Source organism: Lontra canadensis, unplaced genomic scaffold (genome assembly GCF_010015895.1).
Source record: "Lontra canadensis isolate GAN:19392208 unplaced genomic scaffold, GSC_riverotter_1.0 scaffold5, whole genome shotgun sequence".
NCBI classification, from domain to species: domain Eukaryota; kingdom Metazoa; phylum Chordata; class Mammalia; order Carnivora; family Mustelidae; genus Lontra; species Lontra canadensis.
Window position 1 is genome coordinate 40,212,082 of NW_022630999.1, and position 27,729 is coordinate 40,239,810.

The 27,729-nt window shown below is 39.4% G+C and overlaps 1 protein-coding gene across 2 annotated transcripts in view; it reads left to right on the forward strand.

The window, feature by feature from the left end:
* Positions 1-27,729, forward strand: part of MEGF10 (multiple EGF like domains 10) — a 266,646-nt gene that overhangs the window by 158,542 nt on the left and 80,375 nt on the right. For both annotated transcript variants that reach the window (XM_032851957.1, XM_032851955.1), the window contains one exon: positions 19,882-19,974. In XM_032851957.1, coding sequence (XP_032707848.1) covers positions 19,882-19,974 — 93 coding nt within the window. The remainder of the gene's footprint in view (positions 1-19,881; positions 19,975-27,729) is intronic.

Consider the following 27,729-nt stretch of genomic DNA (forward strand, 5'->3'; position numbering starts at 1 on the left):
TTTCTTTCTTTCTTTCTTTCTTTCTTTCTTTCTTTCTTTCTTTCTTTTTTTCTTCCTTTCTTTCTTTTTCTTTGTACTAGAATATTATGTTATGCTAAACTGGAATCAACAAGAACCTTCTCTTTTGGGAAAGGGCACCATCCTTTAGAAGCAGTGACGTGGAACACTGTGTTTAGAAGGATTTTGAGGGGGGCTACCTGAGTGGCACAGTTGGGGAAGCATCCAACACTTCGGTTTTGCTCAGGTCGTGATCTCAGGGTCATGAGATCAAACCCCATGTGGTCTCTATGCTGAGCAAGGAGTCTGCTTGAGATTCTCTCTCCCTCTGTCCCTCCCCCCACCCTTCTCTAAAATAAACAAATAAATCCTAAAAACAAAACAAAACAAAACAAAAACAGAAGGATTCTGAGTCCACGTAAGTGCTAAGAGAGAACAGAGTGACTCATCAGTGATGTCTGTCATTGTCATTGGGTGGCCTGAGTGCCTTTACACTTGCCATAGCTGTAGTAGACCCTAGTAGCATTCTGTGACATTTTGGACTTCTGGAGTCATGGGGATATAATTTATGGTTCCTGAATCATGCAGTTGGCCATAGCTTCCTGTTATACCCACCTTACCCCTTGAACCATGAAGTCATATACCATTGTTTCTGCTATTGTCCCCAGGAATAGAGTGAGATTTCTCTTCATGCACTGGAATATCTGCCAGACTAACTCAGGATTATATTGTCAGCAATTTTATTTACGGAATTGAAAAAGAGACTCAACAGCCACATTTTGCCCAGTGTCAGCCGTAGGAGGGTCTGAGAGGAAGGGGAGTGCAGGCTTGGGCAAATTGTCCTAATGGGCAAGGCTTTTGGGGAAGAGCTGCCTTGTGCATCCTTATTTCCTTCATGTGGAGTTTGTGAAAGAACACAGGAAACTCCTCAGTCAGGCTTCATGTCATTTCGGTCTTTTGCTGCTGCAAAGTTTTGGGCTCAGATTTTTCAAGATGAGAAGAACTAGAGTACGGGGCAAGATGCCTTGTTCAGGTTATGAAGTTTTTGCTTTTGACAGAGGGCTGTTTATTGACGAGCTGAGTGTCTCTCTAGGGAATTTAGAGGGGCAGAGTGAGACCTTAAGGAGAGAGGAACAGCTCCCTGATGCTGAAGGCTATTTGAGCGTTGTGCTATGGATTTGCTTGACTCTCACAGACTCCATTAATAATAAAGTTGTGATCTTGTGAAATATTTCCAAACAACTGTGGCTGGTAGACCCTTAAGCAGACCCTTTTGAGTCCACATAAAAGTGAGACAATCCTGTTAGGCTAGCCAAAGGGATCTTGAACTGACAGTAGTCAGATGGTGTGTTTCTAAATATACCTACTCATGATGCCCTTTCTGCCACTGGCAGGGGGTTTTTTCATGTTTCCATAGGGACCCTGTATTCTGTTGCTATGGAGCCCAACTTGGTGCAGAGGAACCTATCACTAAATACTGGGAAAGGTCCTTTGTCCACATTCTTTACCAGTAGAAATTCCAATTTTCCCACACATCTACTGGAACCTAAATTTCAGTTTTCCACTTTTGGTTTTTGGTCTCAGCTAGTAGTAAAGATAACAAACCTGATAAATAATGCAGAGAAATCTTTATTGGTTTACTGATGGTCAGTGTTTTCTCACTAGTTAGGATTTCATAAAGAGGAACTGTGGATTTAATAATAATAGTAATAGTAATAATAAACCATGAATTCAGGATAACTTTTGCCAAACAGATGGAAATCATGTTTGCTGCCCATTTTTTTTTTTTTTTTTTTTTTTACTTAAGAAAGCTTGACATTAGAGTCCCATGGAGGCAGGACAAAGGGAAGCAATGAAAAATCCTTGCCTTATCTCTAGAAAATAAGTTCCTGCAATTTTAGCTTTTGCAGGACAGGTGGAATTCTCACAGGTCTAACAATTTACGTGGTCTCCTTACAGGGATAGATAATAGTTAATAGAAAAGTCTCAGAACTGAGAAGCAATTTTTATTGTACTGTGGCTCAGATCTTTTTATAGCAAAGTCATTTTAAAATAATGGAAAAAACACATCTAAATCAATTATTGATTTAAATGACCAACCACAAAACATTGACCTGGCCAGGTGATGACAGAACTTGCATTTTTGTCATCTGGGATGGTGACTGTCAGCACTTTCACAAATAAACCAGTAGTAAACCTGATACATCCCTGTGGGCCACACACAGAGTTGCTAAAGGGGTGGGGGGGAGTCACATAATAATATAAGCAGGATTGCATGGACACTATTATTCCCATAAGCTGCAGCAATATCCCAAGTTCCAGAGGTGGTTTTTGTCTTGATGAATAATTCTGAAAGTGTTGAAAGAAATCAGCTATAGCTCCAAGAGAACCACCCCAGAGAGAAACAGCCTTCTTAGGTAGACCACAGAGAACAGCATGATTTGAAGATGGGTTTCCCTGGCCTCTTGGGCACATCAGAGGGGCAAAGGCTGTAGGAGCAAGTCTAAAAACACTGCCACCAAACGGATGTTTAAGCTCAGAAGCAACTAGATTGATCTATCGTACTTAACATATAATTGGGGGGCAACAAAAGAACTCTGCCACCTCAAGTGAAGTCGATCTGTTGATCCAAGGAGGAGAGTAGGTTTCCAGAAACCTGGACCCTGGGTGTTATCTGTAGTTATATGCCCCTCATACGAGCTACTAATTACCCACCCCATAGTACTCACTTCTGCATTATCCAGTAAGTTTGGGAAATGCCTTGTGTTTGGTCCCCTTTCTCAAAGATTTATGGCAGTCTTGTAAAGGCTCTGGAAATGCTTTGAGTAAAGACATGTTTCAAGTTTATTTGGCCATGAAATTCCACCCCCACTCCCACTTTTCTTCCCCAACAACCTGAAAGAACTGATAGTTCTCAGACTCTACTTATTTGGGAAATAATGCTATAAGGAATTTGGTGTTCTTTTATATAACCTCAGACTGGTAATTATAAATATTTAACTTATCAGGGACTCTTTGGATCTTTAATTTCTTGGGTTTTCTTCCCAGCTCCCTGAAATTGACGTACGACATGCAAGTTTAAGGTGTACAACGTTTTAATTTGACACACTTTCATGTACTGCAAGATGATTATAATAGGGTTAGTTAATACCTCCATCATCTTACAGAATTACTGTTTCTTGTTTGTGATGGGAGGATTTTTAAAAAAGATTTATTTATTTTCAAGACATGAGAGAGTGCATGGGGGAAAAGAGAAAACATCCCCAGTGGACTCTGCACTAAGCATGGAGACTGATGTGGGGCTTGGTCTCAGGACCCTGAGATCATAGCTTGAGCACATGGTGAGAACATTTAAGACCTACTTTTCTTAGCAAGTTTCTTTATATGATACAGTATTATTAACTATAGTTGTCATGCTGTACCTTAGAGCCCCAGAACTTGTTACGGCAAATTTGTACCCTTTGGATTGTTTGGGTTCTGCTATTGAGTTGTATGAGTTTTTATATATTTTGGATATTGACCCCTTATCAGACACAAGATTTGCAAATACTATCATTCATATTGTAGGTTGACTTTTCATTTGGCTGATTGTTTCTTTTGCTGTGCAGAAGCATTTTACTTTGATGTAATCCTACTTACTTATTTTTGCTTTCATTGCTTTTGCTTTTGGTGTCCTGTCCAAAAAAAAAAAAAAAAATCACAGCACTCTTTCCCTATACTTTCTTCTAGGAGTTTTACGGTTTCAGATTTTATATCTAAGTCTTTAATCCATTTTGAATTAATTTTTGTAAGTAGCATAAGATAGGGGTCCAATGTCATTCTTCTGCGTGTAATTTTCTGGTTTTCTTAGCACCATTTATTTAAGACACTCTCCACCCCCCCGCCCCCGAGTATTCTTGGCTCTCTCATCAAATATTAATTGACCATCTATGCCTTATGGGCTCTTGAATTTGTGGCAATGGTCTATGTTCCAGGACCATACCACTTTGGTTATGATAACTGTGTAATATAGATTGAAATCAGCAAGAATTATGCCTCCAGATTTGTGTTTATTTCTTAAGACTGCGTTGGCTCTTCGGGGGTGGTTGGCGGTTTTAGAAGAATTTTGGATTGTTGTTTCTATTTCTGTGAAAAATGCTATTAGAATTCCAAAGCTATTGGGAAGCTATAGAGAGAGCATTGAATAGACTTTGGGTACTATGGGCATTTTAACAGTATTAATCCTTCCAATCCATGAACATGACATCTTTCTACTTATTTGTGTCTCCTAAAATTATTTTCATCAAAGTTGCATAGTTTTCAGTGTACAAAAGTTTCAGCTCCTTGGTTAAATTTATTCCTAAGTACTTTATTGTTTTTGATGCTATTGTGAATGAAACTGTTTTCTTTCTTTCTTTTTCAGATATTTTGTCATTACCGAGCAGAATTGAAACTGATTCCTCTGTGGTCGGTTTTTTGTATCCTATAACTTTACCGAATTTGTTGATTAGTTCTGTTTTTGGTGAAGTCTTCAGGATTTTTCTTTATATAAGATTATATTATCTACAAACAGAGACAGTTTTGCTTCTTCCTTTCCAATATTGATGCCTTTTTTTCCTCTTCCTTACCTGATTGCTCTAGATGGGACTTCCAGGACTAAGTTGAATAGAAGTGGTGAGAGTGGGTGCCCTTGTCTCGTTCAAGATCTTAGAGGAAAAGCTTTCACTTTTTACCATTGAACATGGTGTTAGCCATGGGCTTGTCATATATGGCCTTTCTTAAGTTGACCTACATTCCTTACATACCCAGTTGGTTGAGAGTTTATATCCTCAAAGGCTACTTTATTTTGGCAAACGCTCTTTCTTCACCTATTGAGATGATCATTCAACTTACCTTTCATTAGATTAATGTGGTATATCACATTTTTTAAAATGTTAAACCATCTTTGCATCTCAAGGATAAATCCCTTTTGCACAGTGTATGTGATCTTTGTCATGTGCTCTTGAATTTGCCTTGCTAATATTTTGCTGAGAATTTTTACTTCTATATTCACCAAGGGTATTGGTTGATAATTTAGTTTTCTTGCAGTGTCCTTATCTGGTTTTGATATCAGGATAATACTGATTTTGTAAAATGAGTTTGGGAGTGTTTTCTTCAAATTTGGAGAAGAGTTTGAGAAAACTGGCATGAATTTTGTAAATGTCTGGTAAATTCACCAGGGCAACCTTTTGGTCCTGGGCTTTTCTTTGTTGGAAAGTTTTGTATCTCCTTACTCTGATCAGTTTGTTAAGATTCACTTCATGAGGGCCCCCTGGGTGGCTCAGTGGGTTAAAGTCTCTGCCTTCGGCTTGGGTCATGATCCCAGGGTCCTGGGATCGAGCCCCGCATTGGGCTCTCTGCTCAGTGGGGAGCCTGTTTTCCCCTCTCTCTGCCTGCCTCTCTGCCTACTTGTGATCTCTATCTGTCAAACAAATGAATAAAATCTTAAAAAAAAAAAGATTCACTTTGTGATTCACTTTTGGTAGGTTTTATGTTTCTAGGAGTTTATCCATTTCTTCTCAGTTCTCTAGTTGGTTGATTTATAATTGTTCAGAGTAGCATCTTGTAATCTTTTTTATTTCAGTGTTACCAATTGAAGCATTCTCCTCTTTCATTTCTAATTTTATTTGAGTCCTCTCTCTTTTTTCCACAGGTAGTCTATCTAAAGATTTGTCAATTCTGATAATCTTTTAAAAAAAACCAGCCCTTAGCTTCGTTAGTCTTTTTTTTTTTCTTTTTTTTTTTTGTTTTAGTTTTTTTTTTTTTTTTTTTTTTTTATAATTTTATTTTTTATAAACATATATATATATATATTTTTTCCCCCAGGGGTACAGGTCTGTGAATCTCCACGTTTACAAACTTCACAGCATCGTTAGTCTTTTTTACTGTGTTTCAGTCTCTATTTCTTTTATTTCTGCTCTTTATCACTTCCTTCCTTGTGTTAACTTTGGGCTTAGTTGGTTCCTTTTTGTTTTTGTTTTTGTTTTCTAGTTCCTTAGTTCTTTGATTTGTAGAGTTAGTTTGTTTTTTGAGATATTCTATTAATAGTTTATTACTATGAACTTATCCTTTAGAACACCCTTTGCTATATCCCGTAAGTGCTTATATGTTGTGTTTCCTTTTTGGTTTGTTTCAAGACATTTAACTTTTTAAAAAATTTCTTTGACCCATTGGTTGTTCAGAAGTATGTTGTTATATTTCCACATATTTGCGAATTTTCTACTTTTTCTCCTGTTAGTGATTTCTACTTTCAACCCACTAAAGTTGGAAAAGATACTTGGTATGATCCCAGTCTTCTTAAATTCGCTAAGACTAGTTTTTGTAACCCTTATCATTTGATATCCTAGAGAATGTTCCATATGCAGTTGGGAAGAACATTATTTTGCTGTCTTGGGACAAATGTGTCTTATATATCTGTTTCATGTCCATTTGGTCTAAAGTAAAGTTCAGATTCAGCGTTTCCTTATTGATTTTCAGTTGAAAGTAGGATTTTGATATATCCACTGTTGAAAGTAGGATTTTGAAGTCCTTCTACTATTATTATATTATTGTCTATTTCTTCCCCCATATCTGTTGGCATATGATTAATATATTTAAATGCTCCTATGTTGGGTGCATATGTATTTACAATTATATATCCTCTTGATGAACTGACCTCTTTAACATTATATAGTAATCTTCTTTCCCTCTTGTTACCCCTTTTGGCTTATAGTCTCTTTTCTCAGATACAAGCATAGGTAGGTACCCCTATTTTCTTTTGGTTTCCATTTGGCTGGAATATCTTTTTTCATCCCCTCACTTTGAGCCTGTATGTATGCATAAAGCTGAAGTGAGCCTATTCTGGGCAGCATATGGTTTGATTTTTTTTTTTTTTTATAAAATCAGTCATTCTGTGCCTTTTGATTGGAGAATTTATCCATTATATTTAGAGTACTTCTCAGTAGGTAAGGACTTAATAATGCTGTCTTCTTGTGTTCTGACTGTTTGGTAGTTGCTTTGTCCTTTTGTCCCTCTGTTGCTGCCTTCCTTTGTGAATTGATGATTTTTCCATAGTGGTATCCTTTGATTCCGTTCCCTTTGGGTATCTTCTGTAGGTTTTTGCTTTGTGATTACCATGAGGCTTATATAAAATGTATTATAGATATAATAATCTCTTTGTGCCCTCTTGTATTTTTCATTTTATTCATTAGGTTTTTCAGAGTCAGAATTTCGACTTGGTTCTTTTTAATTATTTTTTGTTAAACTTCTCATTTGTTTGCATATTGTTTTCCTAATCTTAGTGAATTCTTCTTCTTTTGTTCATGTAGCTAGTTGAGCTTCCCTTAACAGATATTTTGAATTCTTTACCTGGTAAATCACAGCTCTCCATGTGTCTTTGAGGTTGGTTATGGAAGATTCCTCTGTTCGTTTGGTGGCATCATGTTCCCTTGATAACGTTCCTTGAAGGCTTTGTTACTGTTACCTTCACATTTGTAGTACCAGACCCTTCTCCAGTCTTCACTAACTGACTTTAGAAGACAATGTGTTCTGTCAGCCCTGCTAGGGATTCTGAGGCTTTCTCAGACCCTCTATTGATGTGTTTGCTTCTCTCTTCTTGCTCCCTCTTGTGGCAGAATTCTTAAACTTGCGTGCCTTCTATTCTGGAACACACCAGGCCACGTGCTCTCTTTTGCTTTCCTAAGGCAGAGCAAAAGCTCGAGCTTACAGTCTTTCCTTGGCCCACAGATTTGGGCTGACTTTCTGGATGTGTTCACTAGCCAGCTGCCAAAGCTCATTCTTACCACCGTTGAGAGCATACACAGAGAGCTGGACACAGAGTTTGTGTGTGGAGTGGTTTGAGGAACATGGAGTGTTGAAAGTGTTCATGGGTCAGTTAGGAGAATCCACAGGCTGGGCATTCCCAGTGGCTCATGGGTGGGCTTCTTGGTGAACTGTGAAATGCAGATGGTAGGATCCACATTGCTTTAATGCCCTCCAAGATTCCTATCTGCTGCTCTCCCAGCCTCTTCCCTCTCCCCAATCATGTAGGTCACAACTCTATAGTCTGGATGTGACAAGAGAGAAATGGGCCTTTCTGACAAAGTTCTACACGCTTGGGGGAGCTGCACACTCACTCCCACACTCTCTTTCCATGGCATGAGAAATCACAGGCACAGAGGGGCCCTTGTGACAATAAGCCGTGCTGTCCTGGGGGAAGGGTGTTGAGTAAAACACAACTCTTCCTCTTATCTGCTCCATTGTGTCCACAATTGCATTTTGGTGTTTTATTTATTTATTTATTTGCTCCAATGATGTGCTGGAGCTTCTCTCCTGGAAACCTGGTCTCCCACAAAGGCTGTCTCATCCATGGGTGATTGTTGAAGAGAGTGTTCTTCAGGGGCTTCTGGACCATGGCCAAGATGGACTGGAGACAGTTCATGGGCCACTGCAGGGTCCACAGCTGGGGCTGAGGACTGTATGTCTACTCCCTGATGCATGGGTGGGCAAGATGCCTGGGTCCTTTGGAGTATGGCGCTGAATCCCACAGCTCCCATAAGGTGATTTTTATGTCCCTAGGGGAGATGCTGAATTGCTTTTAAGGGAGAGTACAATCTTAATATCTGTTTTAACAACTCAAGAAAGGGAAATACTTGGTTGAGTCATGAGAGGATATGGCAGACCTTCTACCCTTCACCATGACATAGAGATGTACTTATTTCCTGGCTTCACCATTGGAGCCAGAATTGGTGGGGCCTCTCCTCCAGGCTTTGAAGATTATTAACACAGACATTTCATGGCCAACAATTGTTCACCAAAAATAAAGTCATCAGTGAGTATGCCTATGAAGTTGATCTTGATAGTAAATTCAAAATAGCTATATAAATGATAGATTTGATTCGAGGACAAAAACAAAAACTAAGAAAAAAGGACAATTATGTTAAAAATGCCATCTGTTAAAGAACTTAAAAGCTGTTTATTCTGAACACTTTTTAGGACCATCACTACTCTTTTCATAAAGCAGGTTAGTAGTCTGTGCCAGAGGGGGCAGACCCGCAGGCTGGATGACCTGAGGTATAATCATATTTGATTTCGTCCACAGAGTGTTTTACATTTTTGTTTTGATTTAAGATGAAACTTGAGACTTTCCTCTTCCATGGAAAAAACAGGCAATTGGTAACATTGGCTTGATATTTTTATGTGGCAGGAGACTAGAGCCATTGAAGAGGAGCTGCCCCTTTTATTATTGTCCTTTTATTATTTTTAATTGAGATATAATTGACATATAACATTATATTAATTTCAGGTGTACATTTCAATATATATATATATATTTTACAACATTTTACAACACACACACACACACATATATATATATATATATGTGTGTGTGTGTGTGTGTTGTAAAATGTTCCCCACAGTAAGTCTAGTTAACATCCATCGCCACACATAGGGGCCAAATATTTTTTTTCTTGTGATGAGAATGTCCAAGATTTACTCTTAGCAACCTTCAGACATACAATACAATATTATTAGTAGAGTCACTGTGCTGTCACTTATTTTATAATAGGAAATTTGTTCCTTTTGACCTCCTGGAGCTGTTCCTTTTATGTGAGCAAATGCTCTCTCAATATTCTCAGGCCTTACTTGACCTGCTTATTCTCCTCATTGATCCCACATGACTTCTGGAGGCATTTGAGTTCACGTTCCCTGGTTTTCGTGGGACATTCTAGTAGCAAAGGTCCTGCTGCCAGTTTTCTCTTGGACCCTTGATCCTCCTCTCTTTGAAGAAGTTCTACCACTTCTTTTATATATTTGGCTTAAGTCTTCAATCCTGAAATACAAATATGTCCCTGACAGGAGATAACCTTTGTTGTTATTATTTGTCATCGACCCTTGGCTATGAGGACTCCATTTATTGCCAGGCTAGTGGAGACAAGGCTGTAGAAAGAACATGAGGGCACCAGAGTCTAAAAGGAAGTGTCCAGGGACTGCCACGAAGGAGAAAGGAGGAGTGAGAGCACTGAATGGGAAAAGCAGCTACCATAACTTTGACCATTGCCCTCTTAACTGCCTCGAGCTGGTCTTTATTACGAACGTGTGATTCAGATGTATTGGCTAACCGGAAGCAAAGTGTCTGGAACCAAGTGACACTGGGATGAAATAGGGTGGATTAGGGGAAATGCCATGTGGCAGAAAACATGCTGTGGGAAAGAGTATTTGTGCAAAAATTCCGTGGTTCCATGGAGAGTGGTCAAAGCAAGAGGAATGCCTTTCTAAAAACTAAGGAGCCTGGTATGGCACTTCCTGTAGAATCATCTCGCTTTCCCCACAGACATCCACATGACAAGACCAGGAGGGAAATGATAGATCACAAATGAAGGTGCTCTCCTTCTGGTTTCTTCTCTAAACTGTACGCTGATGATTTTGAAATCCTTCTCATATTGAAGTAGGTTGGAGTTTGTCTAATCAGACTGGTTGTAGCTGAGTTGTGGTAAATTCATGCTTAGGAAAATTAGAGTTTATTCCAATGCTTATTAACTTCTTGAAAGTATGATCCATTAGGATTCTGTTACTTATGTGACTTAAATCTGATTTAATCTAAAGAGACAATGGGAGGTCGTGGCCAATATAGATAATGCCTGTGTATGTGTGGAATTAAGCTAAAAACTCTTTCCATTTTCAAACAAATGAATAGGATTATGTACTCCACAGATGGCATTTCAGTCCCTTGTGTGGGATCCATTACAGTAGTCTATTTCAACACAAGTTTTTTTCCTCCTATAGAAGTTATTCACATGGTAGAGGAAAAGTTTGTAGAATATTACGTTGTGAGTTTTTAGTATAAGAAGTTCCCCCAAATAATTATTTCTTGGGAGCTTCTAAGCCAATACCTTCATAAGCATTCGCAGAGCCCAGTCATCGATGACCATAGATTCTTCCAGAAATTGCCAAGCGTGTACACTATTTTAGTGTTCCTTCAGGTTTTTTTATTTTTTTTAAAGATTTTATTTATTTGACAGAAAGAGATCACAAGTAGAGAGAGAGGGGTGGGGGGAGGAAGCAGGCTCCCTGCCTAGCAGAGAGCCCGATGTGGGACTCGATCTCAGGACCCTGAGATCATGACCTGAGCTGAAGGCAGAGGCTTAACCCACTGAGCCATCCAGGTAGCCCCCTTTAGGTTTTTTAAAACCTGCCCGCTTGTAGAGAGGTCTTTCTCTCCTACTTTGGTAGTTCTCCTCACACTTTAGTTCTGTTTTGTGGTTGTCTTTAACAGCTTTACCGAGGTAAAATTGACAGAAAATAACTACAAATCGAAGTGTATAAGTGGTAGATATTGGCACGCATTTCATGTCTCCAACTGTGAAACCACCCATCTCAGTCCTGATAGTGAACATACGTATCACACACAAACATTTCCTCATGCGCCTTTATAGTTCCTTCCATCCACTTTGCCTGTCCCCCACTTCCTCAGGTAGGAAGTGATCTACTTTCTGTCACTCTAGACTAGTCTGTTTTTTTCTCGAGATTTATATAAATAGAATCATACAGTATGTTATGTTCTGTTTTAGGTCTGGTCTCTCATTCAGCTAATCATATCGGTGCTGATCCATATGGTCGTGCATCTCATTAGTTCATTCCTTTTTATTGCTGAGTAATATTGTACCTTATGGACCTACCACCATTTATTTATCCTTCCGTGTGTTTACGGACCGTTTTGGGCAATTACAAAGAACACAAGTTCTTGGTATGGATGGACGTAGACATTTATTTCTCTTGTCTCAAGTCTGGGAGCAGAGTGGGTGCATCATTTTGTTCTTTTTTTTTTTTTTTTAAGATTTTATTTATTTATTTGACAGACAAAGATCACAAGCAGGCAGAGAGAGAGAGGAGGAGGCAGGCTTCCCACTAAGCAGAGAGCCTGATGCGGGGCTCGATCCCAGGACTCTGGGATCATGACCCGAGCCGAAGGCAGAGGCTTTAACCCACTGAGCCACCCAGGCACCCTGCATCATTTTGTTCTTATACACAAGTGTTCGGAGATGCTTTATTTGTAATTGCCAAACACTGCAAACAATCCATACATTCATATAAACATTCTAAGGAAATTTCCAACGTTTCCAGAGTGGTTGTCCATTGTTCTTTCTCACTAACAGTGTAGGAGACTTGCAGTTCCTCCACCTCTGTGCTGTCTGTGAGCACAGCCCTGTTAATTTCAGTTGTTTGAGTAACTGTGCAGTATTATCTTGTCATTTTAATTTGCCCTGTTCTGGTGAGTGATGATAATGTGCATCTTTTCATGATCTTATTTGCCATTAATACATCTTCTGGAATTAAGTGTTCAAATCTTTTGCCTATTTATTTATTTGTAATTGCACTGATTATTTTCTTAGTACTCCTTATGTATTCCGGATACAAGCTCTTTATCCGACAATAGTTTTTTAAAAATTTAGTTTCATTCTATGACTTATCTTTTCATTCTCATAATGTTTTTTGAAGAGCAAAAATTTTAATTTTGTTGGACAAATTCATTAATCTGTTCTTCTGCAAATTGTGTTTTTGGTGTTGTATCTAAGAAACCTTTGCCCAGCTCGTGGTCCCAAAAGTTTACTCCTCTGTTTTCTTCTACAGGTTTTATACTTTTAAGTCTATGATTCAGTTTGAGTTAATTTTTGTATATGCTCTGCAATTTCCCACATTGAGTTATTTGTCTATGGATATTCAGTCTTTCCAGTGTTGTTTCTTTTTCACTGAGGCCTTTCTACAGGCCTTTTTACAGACTTTGTGCCTCTGTAAAAAGATAATTGTTCATACATGTGTAAATTAATTTCTGGACTCTCTTTTCCATTCCACTGATCTATTTGTCTATCTTTACACCAACATCTTTAGATCAAGTAGTATTGTATTTCTTTTTCAAAGTTGTTTTGGCCACTGTAGGCACTTTGTATTAACATATAAATTTTAAATCAGCTTGTCAATATTTATAAAAAAAGCTGCTAGGGTTTTTACTGTGTGATATCTTAAAAAATACTGAATCATCTGGCTTATAAACAAGGTCTACCTCTGGAGAGAATATGTATGTTCTGCTGCTATTGTGTGGAGTGAGTTCTGTAAATGTCAAATAGGTCAAATTGATTGATGGTTTTGTTAAATTCTTTACTTTCAGAAGTGTTGTTAATTCTTAGTGTATATGTCTTTCACATTTTTGTCAGACTCACCCTTTTTTTGGTGCTATTGTAGGTAGTTTTTAAAATTTCAATGTCCGCTTGTCTATTGCTAGCTAGTATATAGAATTAGTATATAGTATATATAGTATATAGAATTGTCTATTGCTAGCTAGTAAATAGAATTAGCATATAGTATATATAGTATATAGAATTAGTATATAGTATATAGAATATATTTTTGTACATTTTTTTATCTGTAACTTTGTTAAACTCTTATAATTTTTACTAACTTTTTTGTAGATTCCATAGATATTCTACATACATAGACGTAGTTACATAACCTATAAATAAAGGTAGTTTTACCTCTTTTGTCCCAGTCTGGATATCTTTTATTTTTTTTTGTTGTGTTACTATATTTGCTAAAGCCTCTACCATAATGTTGAATAAATATTGTAAGAGCTGACTTCCTTATCTTCTTCTTAATCTTATGTGTGTGTGGGGACACTCATTCTTTTACCATTATTTTATTGTATTAGTAGTAGGTTTTTCATATTTGTCTTTTATCAGGTTGAGAAAGCTCCTTTTTTGTTCCTAGGTCACAGAAAATTTTTATCAGAAACGGATATTGGGTTTTGCCAAATGCTTTTTCAGCTTTTTTCGAGATAATCATTTTCTGCTCTTATTTTTATTTTTACTTTTTTAATTGAAGAACTGACTCACTTGATATATCTCCCAAAAGGGCAGTTTTAGTTAGGAATCATGTTTGCCTCCAATAAATAGATACCTGAAAAATAGAGACATGTACATACTAAGGGTTTATTGTCTTGATGTAATGAGAAGTCTGAAAGTAGTTGACTCGCGGCATGCATTCATCCATACAAGGAATACAGAGCAAAGGGTTCCATGATTCTCTGGGCCCTTCCTTCAAGATCATGATGGTATTTGCAGATTTAGCCATTTTGTCCACATCCTGGGCATCAGAATGGAGAAAAAGAAGGGGAATGACGCTTACTAATTAAGTCTGTCCCCTATACTGTCTTCCCCAACCTGAATGCTTCAATCCAGAAAGAGGCTGGGAATTGTAGTTTATTGCTGGTCACATCATTGTCCCTGGTGAAAGTTGGATGCAAGGAAGAACAGACATTAGGTATACAATTTCATGATGTTTGCCAAAGACACTACTAGTAGGCACTCATTGTACTTGTCCTTAAGAGCCATGGAAGCCCTATTAGGAATGGAGGGAAAAGGAATTTGAGGAAAGTATTTTTTAATTACATTTATTAAAGGCAGATTTCTGGGCTCCCCATGTTCTCTTACTTTCCATGGCTCATCAGCCATCTCTGCAGGTCATTTGTGGACCACTGGTGGCTGTGGGGCAAGAGACCTGATCCCAAGCAGTGGGGTTTTGCAACTTTGGGAATGGATGGAAGGAGAAGAGAGTATGAAACAGCTGTTGTTAGCCATTCTTTCCTGCAACTGTAATACAAACGTGTCCACTTCCTCCTTTAAGATGTTCTTTAAGGAGAACCTCCTTGATTTCACTTCAGTTGCAATTAACTGCTCTTTCCTGCAGCCTTCGTAGTATTTTTTTTTTGACAGCTTTATTGAGATATAATTCTCATACCTTATACTTCGTCCACTTAAAGTATACAATTTGGTGGTTCTTAGTATATTCACTGAGTTGTGCAACCATCACACAATCAATTTTAGAACATTTTCATCCCCTCGGAAAAACCCTGTAACCATTAACCACATTCACACCTAATCCCTTCCCATCCTAGACAACTAATGCACTGTCTGTCTTTATGGATTTACCTTTTGGACATTTCATGTAAATGGAATCGTTGAATATGCTCTCACAGTATTTTGCTCATACCCCTGCATTCTGCTCTGGGTCCGTTGAGTTTGAGGCACTTGTATTTGACTTCCTCTGCAGAGGGAGAGTTCCTGGTCTGCTGTCTCTGTAACCAGAGTAGTGCCTACAGTGTGCTGGCAACATCAGTAAACATTAAACTGAAAGGAAGAGAATTCCCTTCCTCTTTCTAAACAAACACAGTGGGGTAGATTGCAATGTAATGTTTAGATATAGGATAATGAGATTATTCCTGTCTGCACCTGAACACTGTAATAGCAATTAGAGTTTTGTAGTAACTATATAGTTGGCCTCAAACAAAAGTATTGTGGATAAAGTTTATCTTAGAAGTCTACTCTCCTTGTTGTAATCTTCTTAGTTACAACTCCTAGCTGTCTAATTCAGCTGCCCCAATAGAGGGTCCAGCATTACCTCTACCATCCTTTCCACCCCTGCCCCCCACCTCTCTTAAGACCCATCAGAAGCTTTGGTCTACTGTGAGTCAGATACTAGAGTTTAATCCTTCTTTTGCCTCTAACACCAGCTATGAATATTGGGAAAACCATTCCATATTCCTACCCTCGGTTTCTTTGTCTGAAAAAAATGTGGTGATTATGTTCAGTAAAGGCATCTTTACCTCTAAAAATATATGTTCCTCTATAGCAACTGAGAATAAAGAGTGAAAACAAGATTTGTGACTTATTCATTTATAATATCAGAATGAAAGGAATTTCTGAGGTAAGGTTAGCTGGAAGGTTTGTGTTTCCACCAGACAGTTATTTTTAAAAGATACTTGGATCATGGAAACATTTTTCAGATTAAATGAACTGATGACATTATGTCCATTAGAACAACAGTAACTATTGTATTAGGAGATATAATTGGTTTATAAAGGAATCTTTAGTCTGCCCACTTTTTTTTCCATACTCTAGGTGTAAATCCAAAGTGAAATGTATGTGGCAGAAGAGAAAACCATTGAGTATAGTTTAGTGGCTCTTGTTATTAAAGCCAAGTATTTACAAGTGAAAGGAATGAGGTCCATGGCACTAGTAATAGGATTTAAATGGATTTAGGAACTAAGGCTGAAATAGGAGCCTAATTAGAGAAGATCCTGGGGTCATCATGTCAGTCCTCACCTGTCCGTCAGGCAGACAGGCTGTCCACAGCTTTGACTTCAAAGATGGGGCATGTTCTTCTCATCAGTGTTTCCCGCCTGCCAGTTCTTGAGAGAGAAGATGCCTTGGCTGCCATTCACAAGTCATGTGTCTCCAGCAGTGCATTTAGTGGGGGTACAGAGAGTCAGCTTACATCTGGTCCCAAAAAAGGACAACCCGAAACTCAGAATATGAAATATGATGATTTTCTTAAAGGGAGGTGTGAAAAATAAATCATAATTGATAGGTCATTTTTGCTAGCATTTTCCTGATTATAACTGCCCTTTTAAAAATAAGAAGAAAGTACCTCAATAGGGAATAAAGTGACTGTTTTCCATTGATGCAAGAGCCACACTTACAATGGATCTTTTGTTCCTATTCTTTTTTTTTTTTGTACCTATTCTTGAAATCTAAGTGATAAGTGATTAAACATTTGTTAAGAGGGACTGCTGTTCCTTTTCTCTTTCTAGTTCACTTTGGGATTTTTTACAGGAAAAATCGATATCTTTATCTTACTTTGGTTTCTCACATGGAGTTTGTTAATTATGGAAGCTTGGACCCTGGAGTAGGTGGCATCTGAAGCTAAATGAGGAAAGATGAGACTAGAGTAGGCACTGAGGTCCACTGATGTCCTTGGGAGAGGGTCTGTGTTTGTCCATACATATACCATAGTGAGTGTTCCTGCAATTTGGCCAATTGAGATATTTGAGGACATAGAGTTTTATGGCTTATTCTCTTTTCTTCTGATGTCTCCCTTTGCTCTTGCTGGTCTAGCTGTTTCTTGGTGAAGGCTATTGCTAGATGTGGGAGTCCAAGCTGGTGGGATAAGGAAGGACATGGAGCATACATGGCCCTTGTGTGAGAATCTAATGTTGTGGGAAGATTCTTCAGTATGGCCGTAGAATTTGTATTCTTTCCCTTTGGAATCTATACCAACAATATTCCCCATCACTTAGTTAATTACTTGACTTGAGGCTTCAATGCTCAGAGGTGATTCCATTGACTTTAGCTTTAATTAAGAAAAAAAATCGTTAGGAGAGCAGAGTCTCCCTTCCAGTTTCTCATTAATTTACAGATGAATTTGTTTGGTGCTAACTGTCTATTGACAGTTTGCTCCAGACTTTGGCTAAATGTTAGTTTGAGGCTTCTATAAAAGTAATCTGGATTTTTAAATTACCATCACAGGATTTTTGTTTTATTTATTTTAATTGACTGGACTTCTCGGTGTTCATTTCATAAAACACAGAATTTGTTCCATCAGGAATCAAACATGAGAGCATTTGTATGATGACCCAGCAATCTCAAAAATTTGAAATTTGAGGAGATGGGTGACGCTTTTTTCTTCAACTACTATATGCAATTTCTCTGCTTTCTTTTAAATGCACAGTATCAGACAAAACTTCTTTCATAGTATCAACTCTTAAAAACTTCTCAAGATATGTGAACAGAGTTTTACATAGTTTTAGTGTCTTGAATGAGGAGAAATTCATAAATTTGGGTCTGAAGACTGATGTTTGCAATTACGTTGCAAACAGATGTCATGAGTACATGAGACAAGTGAGACAAAGCACTTTCATATTTACATATCACGATGGACGCCAATGTTCTTGGTAAGGTGGGAGTGTCCTGGGGTGCACGTGCTACCATAGAACATAGTGTGGTCCAGAATATGCACTCTGCACCTGAGCTTTTTGTGGCATTTAGTTGACCCTTCCATGCTCCATTTATGGTAGTTTGGTGGCTTGTATGTGCATAGCTACACTTTAAGGAACATTACAGGGCTATGACCTTACAAATGAATGGCACATCTACAGTGTCAAACACATGTGTGGAGATGGTAGGAGGCAGTGGATCCTGAGGTTGGCACGTATTGACTTAACCTGACAGCATGAGTCAGGCTTTACAAAGCCAGTGTGTTCATATGTTACAGGCTGAGCTTGCTTTTAATTACAACCCAATGTATGATTGTATGAATCAAGTACTGGGGAGTTGCTAAGCATCTCCTTGGAATGCTAGTGTCCATAACCTCTACTGTGGCCCAAGGTCCCAAGTTCACTTGGCCTGGCATCCCTCACCAAATGGCCTGGGGGCTAAATAATTATTCTGGTGAAGGAAGTGAGCCTTTAGTTCCTTAAGTTTATGGTCACTTTATTCCTTTGTGGTGTCCTCTACCTGATGGTTTGTTGTAATAATTCTGTGTATTTCATTAGAGTATTCCCAGTTAATTCTCAGAGTAAAGTCTTAACACCTTAGTTTGGTTTTCAAGCTCTGTATCTTTCCAAAGCTATTGCTCCCAATATTGAACCCAAGCAGAACTTATTCCAATTTGACTTCTTTCTACCCCTTCTTTTTGCTTTCTTTTCATCTAAAATGCCTTCCCTTATATCTCTTCATGTCTAATATTTTTGATAAAGACCTTAGAAGTGGTTATTGTTTTTGGTCCAGAAAATATGTAATATATAAAATACACACACAGATATGTACACACATATAAATATGTACATAAAATATATGTCATGGTATATATATTATATATACAATATAAACTATATTCATACAACACTGCCTGTATCACTTAAAGGAATATTCAACATCAGGGGAAGATTTTTACCATTACATTGAGTGGAAAGGAAAATTGAAAAATATTGTGATTCTTTTTTTTCCTTGAGGAGAGAAATATAAAGGGAAAATTTTCTGAAATGATCCAGGTAAACAGAAATGTTGAGCTGATGGGACCAGAGATAGGTTTATTTTGTTTTTTGGTATTTCACATGTAGACAGTAAATCTGTTTAACTTTTATAATAAGACACGCATTAGTAAAACTTATCTGTGAAGCATAGGATACCTTATCCCATCCTTACATAAAATTTTGGAATAGCTGAACTCCCAAATATGCCTTGTGGCTCTCCCAATTACTCTTATATCCGGGTACTTAAAAGAATGTGTCCTCAAAGTGAGTGGTGCTAACACTCAAGGCAGTGCTAACATTCAGCATGGTATGTATTTGATGCTGTTTTCTGTGGGGCTCTGGACCTTTGTTTTAGACATCCTCAGACGACCCATCCGCTCACGTTTGCAGTGATAAACCTGACTTCCATGGGGTGAGTCACACCCGACATATTCACTAATGAAAGAGAAGTTGAGATTGACTACTTCCTAAAGACCTCGGTGACATTTTTTGAATATCTTTGTGAATAGAAAAAGGGTGTCTAGTTCTGCTGTGTCATAGTTGTGAGTGACATGTGCTCAGAGAAATTTGACTCTTGTTTCCAGTGAAGGTGTCATGTAAGGGGAAGACCCCTCTATTTACTCTGCCTCTCAAGTCTTCATATCCTGATGTGGGGTTTGTTGCTACATCCACGTATGCTTCTCCTGAAACAAAGAGGGTATACTGGGTAATCACTGATATTTTTTTTTAAATGTGGACTAGGCCATTTTCCTTGAAACTTCTTTCCTAATTTGGCATGAAGTACAATTAGATAGTAGAAATGAAGGAATTTTTTTGGTGATCTCAAAATAAGAAGGGAAATTGTTTGGTCGCACAGCAGACTACGAGAGGGCCAAGGAATGGATTGAAGGAAATTATCAAGCATGCATGTTGTTTTTAAGTGATACTTGAGACTGGGATGTGAAACAGCTGTGTTGTTGGTTTTTCTTTTTTTTTTTTTTTTCTCGTGCCAACTTTCCTTATTTGATTGATTTTCTCTCTGACAGCCCACTGTGCTGATAAATGTGTCCACGGTCGCTGCATTGCTCCAAACACCTGTCAGTGTGAGCCTGGCTGGGGTGGGACCAACTGCTCCAGTGGTAAGTTTCCACCTGCTCTTGTCTGTCTTGGCATGTTTTTGCTGTATGGGCTCCCTTGTCTGCCGATTATCCTGAACTACTGGTTTCCCTCTTGTTCCCTGTACAGAATATGGTGTGGGTTCCCAGTCCGGCTCAGGAATACAGTTTCTATTAAATCAGTATATGTGTTATACTGATATAACAGTAGATGTTGTTAATTGAGGATAAAGAAAAGTAGTTGGAAAGAAGGAGATTTTAATAATCTGATGCTGATACATCTGTAAATATGAATATGTTTTCCAGAGTAGGGTCCAGACTTGAGGTTCTTTAGTTCAGTAAAGCAGTTTTGTGGTTACATAACTATTCCATCCTAACTGCTATGTTTATATGTTGATTTATCTAGCATTCTTCCTTGGTGATTAAAATGTATCACCTGTTGACTTTAAGTCAGAAGTAAGATTGATATGGTCAATGCTTAGTATATTTATTTCCCTCTGAATTCTGAGATGCAAATAATGATACTCAGAAAACATGGAGGACAAATATTGGTAATAACTGAAAATTCATGAACATTTTGATATTAAATCAAATTGTAATATGGTATATAATTTGTATATATATGGTATATAATTATAATTCTAGTATAATATTTTGAACTGTAAATAGTTTGCGCTTAAAACCTCATATTCTTTATTAAGAGGATTAAGCAGTGGAATGTCATGTAATACAGTTGCTTTTCTGAATTTCACAGTTAAAACTTTAGTTTTCTGCCTAACTCGTTGCTGCGTGTATAATTGTGGATACTTCCTGTTTCTTCGTACTGCTTTTTGCTTTGAAAAATGTGAGGGGGAGTCCGAGTGCAACTGAATTTTAATGCATGAAATGTTACATTGAGAGAAAGGAAATCGGCAAGATCTCATGACAACACAAACTCATCCCCATTTCTACTGCACAATTTTCCACAACTAGTCCAAAAGGATTTCAAGCTAACTAGATAAAACGGCTTTAAGAATTTTTTCTTGCTTATATTTGGAACCAGGTAGATTACTGTGTATCTTGTAAGAACTGCTTGTTTTAGGCTTGTGATCTCTTGGCTGTCCCACAAACAGCATCTCCAGGGGTAGTCCTTGTGCTGCCTGTGCACAGAACGTTCTGTGTGAAAGAGCCTTTTTATTGTGTCTTAAACAGGGAGTGTGTGTGTGTGTGTGTGTGTGTGTGTGTGTGTCTTTCTGCCCCTGAAAGGCTTCCAATTCCAATGGATAACTGTCTTGCGGGGCTTTGTTTTGCTTCTGCTGGAGATCAGGAGGAAAGTGGGCATTTTGTTCACAGGCCGTGGAGGCAAAATGTTTGGGATGTGGGATTTGGCTCACAGCCATTTTTCTGGCCAGCTGACCTCAAATGCAATGTCGCTTTCATTAACTTTTCCAGCTTAAAAATCAGTTGTGCCTACACATTTTGAAGAAAAATAACATTATTGTAAAAACTAGCAGGAATGAAAGGAGTGGATGTATTCTTCATTTGAGAAGTGAGGTTTGTTCCTAATGCCAGGGCACGTAAGCGGTGGGATAGAATGGTTGTAGCCGCATTCAGAGTTCATGTCCTAAGGAGCCCGCAGCCGCCTACAGCTGAGAAATCAGACTGCTGAGTGCTTATGTGCAGAAAACAAAATGCTACATGAGTTTGAGGCTGTCCAGAACTGATTCAGGCCTTCTAGAAAACAAACTGTTACTTTCTTTTGGAGTTTAGGCTTTCTAGAAAATAACTTGTTGCTTGCTTTTAGAGTGTACTGATTTTTGAATGAAGCCTCTAGAATTCTGAAGACACGTGTTCTTTCCATCCTAGAATACAATACTGATGCAGTGTTTAATCTCTTCTTTACAACTTTGGGCTCTGTAATGACCCAAAGCGTAAGTAAACACAGGCTGATAACTGAGGTCTTTCAAGATGCTCTGAGAAAAACATTTCTGACACTTTGTTCAAACACCTAAGCAAATGCTCTTCTGAGCTGGAACACTGGATACGGTTACCTGGGCCTTGTCTGCTGTGGTTCCTCTAATACCACTTATTAGAAGTTGTGTCATTTAATTACTCTAAGCCAAGTAGCTCTTGAAACAAAAAGCATACTTGAATAATCTACTAGGTAGCACAGTTTAAATGACCTCATTTCGGGGTGCCTGGATGGCTAAGTCAGTCAAGCATCTGATTCTTGATTTCAACTCAGGTCCTGGGATCGAGCCCCTTTGGACTCTGTGGTCAGCAGGGAGTCTGCTTGAAATTCTCTCTTCCTGTCCCTCTGCCCCTCCCCCCACTCATGCAAGCACATGGGCTCTCTCTCTCTCTAAAATAAATCTTAAAAAAAAAAAATGACCTCATGTTCAAGGATTCCTTTTCTCTGTTCCCACCTTCTCTGATTATGGTTATGAAGACATTGGATGCTGTTTGTTAGGTCCGTAGAATGATTGCCTTGATAATCAGACTAGGTACTTGCATCAGTCAGGGTCCCATCAGGAGAGAGAAACCACAATAAATTTTCTTCAATCAAACTTTTATTTTGGAACAATTTTAGATTTATAGAAAAGTGGCAAAGATAGCAGAGAGTTATCCCATACCTGCATCCAGTTTTCCCCTAGTTAACACCTTATCATCAGTTTGTCAAATTGAGAAACTGACATTAGTGCATTACTATTAATTAAACTTCAGACCTTGGATTTCATTGTTTTTTTTCCATTAACGTCCCTTATCTGTTCCAGGATCCAATCCAGGGCACCATGTTGCATTTCATTGTCATGTTTGCCCAGTCTCCTAGGGTCTATGACAATTTCCATCTTTGGCTTTTCCTGATCTTGACAATCTTGAGGAGTGCTGGCCAAATATCCTGTTGAATGTCCCCTGATCTCTGTTTGTCTAGTGTTTTTTCTCATCATTAGACTAGGGTTATGGGTTTTGAAAATAATACTGTCGAGCTGGAATACTCTGCTCTTCACATCATATCGGGGTATCATTATGTTCATGTGACATCACTGATGATGTCTTCACTTGGTTAATCTTCATCGTTAGCTGATGCATAGTGTACACCATGTTTCACCACAAAAGTTACTGTTTTCCCTTTTCCTAGTCTATGCTTTGGAAGCAAGTCTATGTCTAGTCTACCCTCAAGGGTGAAGGGCAGGAATTACGTTCATGTCTTTGAGGGGGAGTCCTTACATGTTATTTGGAATTCTTCTGTAAGGAAGATTCATCTTACTCCCATTTATTCAACCTTTGTGTCAGTATGGACTCAGAGATATTTATATGAAATTTTGGGTTATAGGCCAATATATGTGATTTTGTTGTTCAGATTGTTTCTGCTTTGGAAATTGGGAGTTATTTCAGGTCACCCCTGTGTCCTTTTGATGTGCCCCCATCCTTTTTTGGTCTGTTTTTTGTTTATTTGTTTTGTTTAGTGAGCGCTTCCTTCCTTACTGGTACTATAGGATACTCCAAGGCCATGGTGTGTTTTTCTGCCTCAGCCTTAGACTTCCATTGGAGAATGGCATTTAGAAAGGAGAATCTTGCCAGGTATGCTCATTGCTCCTGGGACACACAGTAACTTGGACAGGGAAAGTTGATGAACAATTATTAACTGTACCAGGGGGCTGGAGTAATGAAGAACTGTTTAGTAGAATTCATAACACTTGAAAGGACACAGGAAGAGCAGATTTAAGGAGCAGCCACTACTTCCAGGGCTGAGATAGGATACCCAAAAGGAATCTCCACTAAGGCTATGATTCATTAGGGAAGGCACACCACAGCTTACTGAATAGTGAGAGGCTGCATAATACTACTCTAGCAGAACTTGATGGACATCTGCTCTCTGGAACTTGCTAGAATTCTGCCCTATAAGGTGTTTGGGAAAGCTTTTCATGGAGGAGTGTCTGATCAGAAGCTCTCTGCTACCGAAAAGCCCCAGAAGGTTGCCAGGGGAAGCTGCTGACTGATGGGTGCTGCTGGCTTTCCTGTTGATGGAGAAGCTGGGTGCTGGGAAGCTGCCCATGCTATGGGAGCCTGGAATGAGCTGGGATGGAGAAGCTGGTTCTGTTGCAGGAACTGGGCACCATGCAAGATGGTGGTGCTCCATGGCCAGATGCTGGAAAAGCTCGTGTGGCAGGAGCTGGGGCTAGAGAGGCCCCCTGCTCTGCACCAGTCTCTTGAGCTAGCACTGGAACCACTGTGGAAGACCTTGCTGCAACTTTGTTGTCTGTTGACTGTTGACTTCCGGCCATGGAAGTACTTCTTAGAAACCCACGGAGTCTCTTGGCTTTCAGACATAGTTCTCTTTTTTCCTGTCTTGTAGGAACAGCCCAGTTTCTGCCTGATAATCAGGACCATTCACTCCAGCCAGAAGAGTAACTCTTTTTATTTACATTAAGAGCCTAAAATAAGCAGATGGTAATAAATCGATGATGATTGCACACAGCTATCTCTCTGGGGTTTTTTTCTTTCCTAATCTACATGGGAGAAAAATGGGCTAACAGGTACTTTCACGTGTACAGGGTTACAAAGACTTCCCTTGGAGATTTGATCTGACTGTTTACCTTGTCTGTGGAGGAAGGAATCCTGTGTTTGATATACAGTCTTCCTGGGTCTCAGTGTAGTCTCTGTATAAAAAAACCAGGTGTGTCAGAGGACTGTACAAAGTTTGTTCCCTGGAGTTGAAATCGTGATTTATTTTGCTAAACTCAGACATATTGCTTCTTTTTAAATTTGATTAAATGATTTAAAAAAAAAACACACACACTCGTATTTTACTTTTATTGGCAGCCTAATGCATACCCTAGCCTATATGCCATTAATCTAGCCTACCTCCATCTCTCTCTACCCTCCTCTTCCCTGCTGTCTTTCTTCCTCCCCCCATCAATCTCTCCGTCCCTCCATCAATCCTCTATTCCTCTTCCTCCTTCAGGGGATGATAAACCACTCATAGAAGGCAAGCACTGTGTGTTATTAATCTCGTTAGCCACCATTGTGGCTGGCGTGTGGTTGGAGCAGAGTAAATGGTTGTTCCATTTAATTAGATTGAATGAACTGCATGGTTCTGTGAAGGTCATTCACGTGTTCATGGTGTGAACTTTCATTGAGTGATTATTGGATGCCAGGAACTATACTGGACGCTGGCGATAAGGAAACACGAGTGGAGCAGTGGGGGCCTCACAGAGCTTACAGCTCTGAGACAGGTAGACAGAAGTGCAAATGTCTCATCCTGAGGAAGAGCACAGTCTCAGCAGAAGAGGTGGATGGAGAAAGCCAAGAATGGAGCTGGGTATGGGAGTGAGAATTGGTTACAGCCGGAGGAGGAAAGAGTGGCCGGCAGGATGTCAAGAGGTTTCTAGTATTGGGGTGCTAGTGGGCAAAGGCAAGGAGAGCTCGAGGGAGCTCGTATCTGATGACCTTTCTTCTCTTTGTAAACCCAGGAGTAGAGACAGTGTGCTGAACCGAGGAGGAGCAGGAGTTGGGTCATGTTGATGACAATGACAGTAATAGTTCTGCTTAAATGAGCGCTAAGTACGTGCCTGGCTGGATTCCCTATAAGGGTTTGATAGACATTACATTTAATACTCACAGCAGACAGTGAGATGATTGCAATTCTTGATCCGATTTTATTGATGAGGAAATAGAGCTGCAAAACAATTACATGACTTGCCCGAGTTTTGACATCTACTGAATGGTGGAGACACACTCGCATCCCCTTCATAGCCAGTCATTTTAACCATGAAGATATGGTGACTCCTGCAATTGGAAGGGAGGTTTGATGAGAGTGACCAGGGTCCAGGGCCCTGAGGGGAATGAGAGCAGGAGGCTAACAGCCCCAGACAAATGTTAGAATGCATATCCTTAGAGATATCGAGGGCACTGTCTCAGAGATGATGAATTTTAAATGGCACCCATTTGGATGGACTCGTTTGTAGTTTTTAATTTCCTCATTTGTACGATGCAGACTGTTGGGTAGATTCTATTCACGATCCCTGTCCACCCTGTGAGTCTATGTGTGGTTTGCTCTAGTAGACACTTATCTGTAATCACTGAGACCTTGCTTTGTGCTAGAAACCCTTTAAACCTTCTGTATGAGTAGCAGTAACACATTTGTTCTCTCAACCTGTATAATCCTGTTGTTGATTTTCTAAACATCTATAAAGAAATATATTTCTCCTTGGGCTATAGGGCACTTCCAGAATGCAAAGAGGGAGCCCTAAATCAACCAGCAGCCAGCAAATAGCTTTCAATAGTGTGTCCCGCAGGCTTTTGACTTTAGTACCCAGTAGAGGCGAACATGGAAATTAATTTTGGTTTAAAAAATTCCAAACTGGGGCTTCTTTAGTCACCAGTAGCATTTCTGGTTAAATGTACTTGGAGGTAGTAAAAATATGCCTAGGAGGCAAGACAAGTTGAAACCTTTTCAGGTGCAGCATTAAGAACACTGATAACCTTTTATATAAAGCACGCACACTGTGCAGCACAGGGTAAGTAATAAGACTTGGCCTGCGGGATATTCCAATCGGGGAATCCATTTGAAGGATATTACAAGCCAAAAATCGTAAGACACAAAAAGCTGACTTATTCCCCGGCAAGTTCTGCTGTAAAGCTCTATGGACTGGACACAATAGTTGGATCGATGGTGTCTGGCAAGAGAAGACACTCAGAACCCAATGCTCACAGAGAGTCATTAACATACCCATCGCGCTGTCAGAATTACTTGCGAGATCAGGTTGATGAAGCAGCAAGAATAAGAATAAAATCATTCGGGGTCCCTGGTGGGGGGATAGGGGAGGGGGCCAAGGCATTGATGATAGGTGGGAAGAACTGGGCAGGGAATGGTTCATCACTGCCGCCTGAAGGCAATTTCACTGATGGACTGCCCAGATATTTTGATAGAGGTCGCAAACACAAGCTGCTGATGTTGCCTTTCCAAAGGAGTCTGAAATCCGGTTTCAGACTTGGTTTCCCTCTGGAGGGCCAGAGAACCTCCTCCACCTGCTTCCTCCAAACCCCCTTGGAACTGAATTGCTGCAGTTCCTTCTATGCTGTTTCTGAGTTTCATGGTCCTCAGGCTTCTATAAAGTTAAGAGTATCTAACTTCATATGCTCATGAGGACTGACTGCCACCATACCTGTGACGTGCTCAGCCCCACACCTGGCTCAGGAAATGGTCCTCCCTTGCAATTCCTTGTGTGACAAACACGGCTTGCCCCAGACCTCTGAAAATCATTGCAGTGTTTGGACCAGACAGTGGATGGGAAGGCTCATTGTGGACATCTTGTTTAGTCCTGGGGGCCACCCCCCTCTTTAGCAGAAGCCTCTCTCTGTCCACGGTTGCTTGGCAAGAGGCTCCCCAGACAGAGCCCTGGTGTAGTTTTCTGCATTATTCCCAACCTCCGGCCCTGGATGTCCTTCCCAGATGAATTCATGTCTGGTTTATGTTGCTTGCGGCATAATGAGAACACTGTTGACATTTCTGACTGACACACCAGTCAGTTCTCATGCAGCAGCTATAAACCACAGGCTGGGCTATCACATCATTAACTCCATTCTACATCATTTATTCATTTGTCTGCTTTTCCTTTCCTTTTTTCCTTTTTTAATTACTGTGTATAATATCCACCTGCATCTGTTTATCAGAAGATCTTGGTTCAACCTCAAAAGTGAACAAAATCTAAGCTTTTCTCACCATCTCTGCTGTTCCCTCTCCAAGCCACATCACTACTTGCTTTTGCTCGGTGATCACAAGTGTCTCCTCACTGC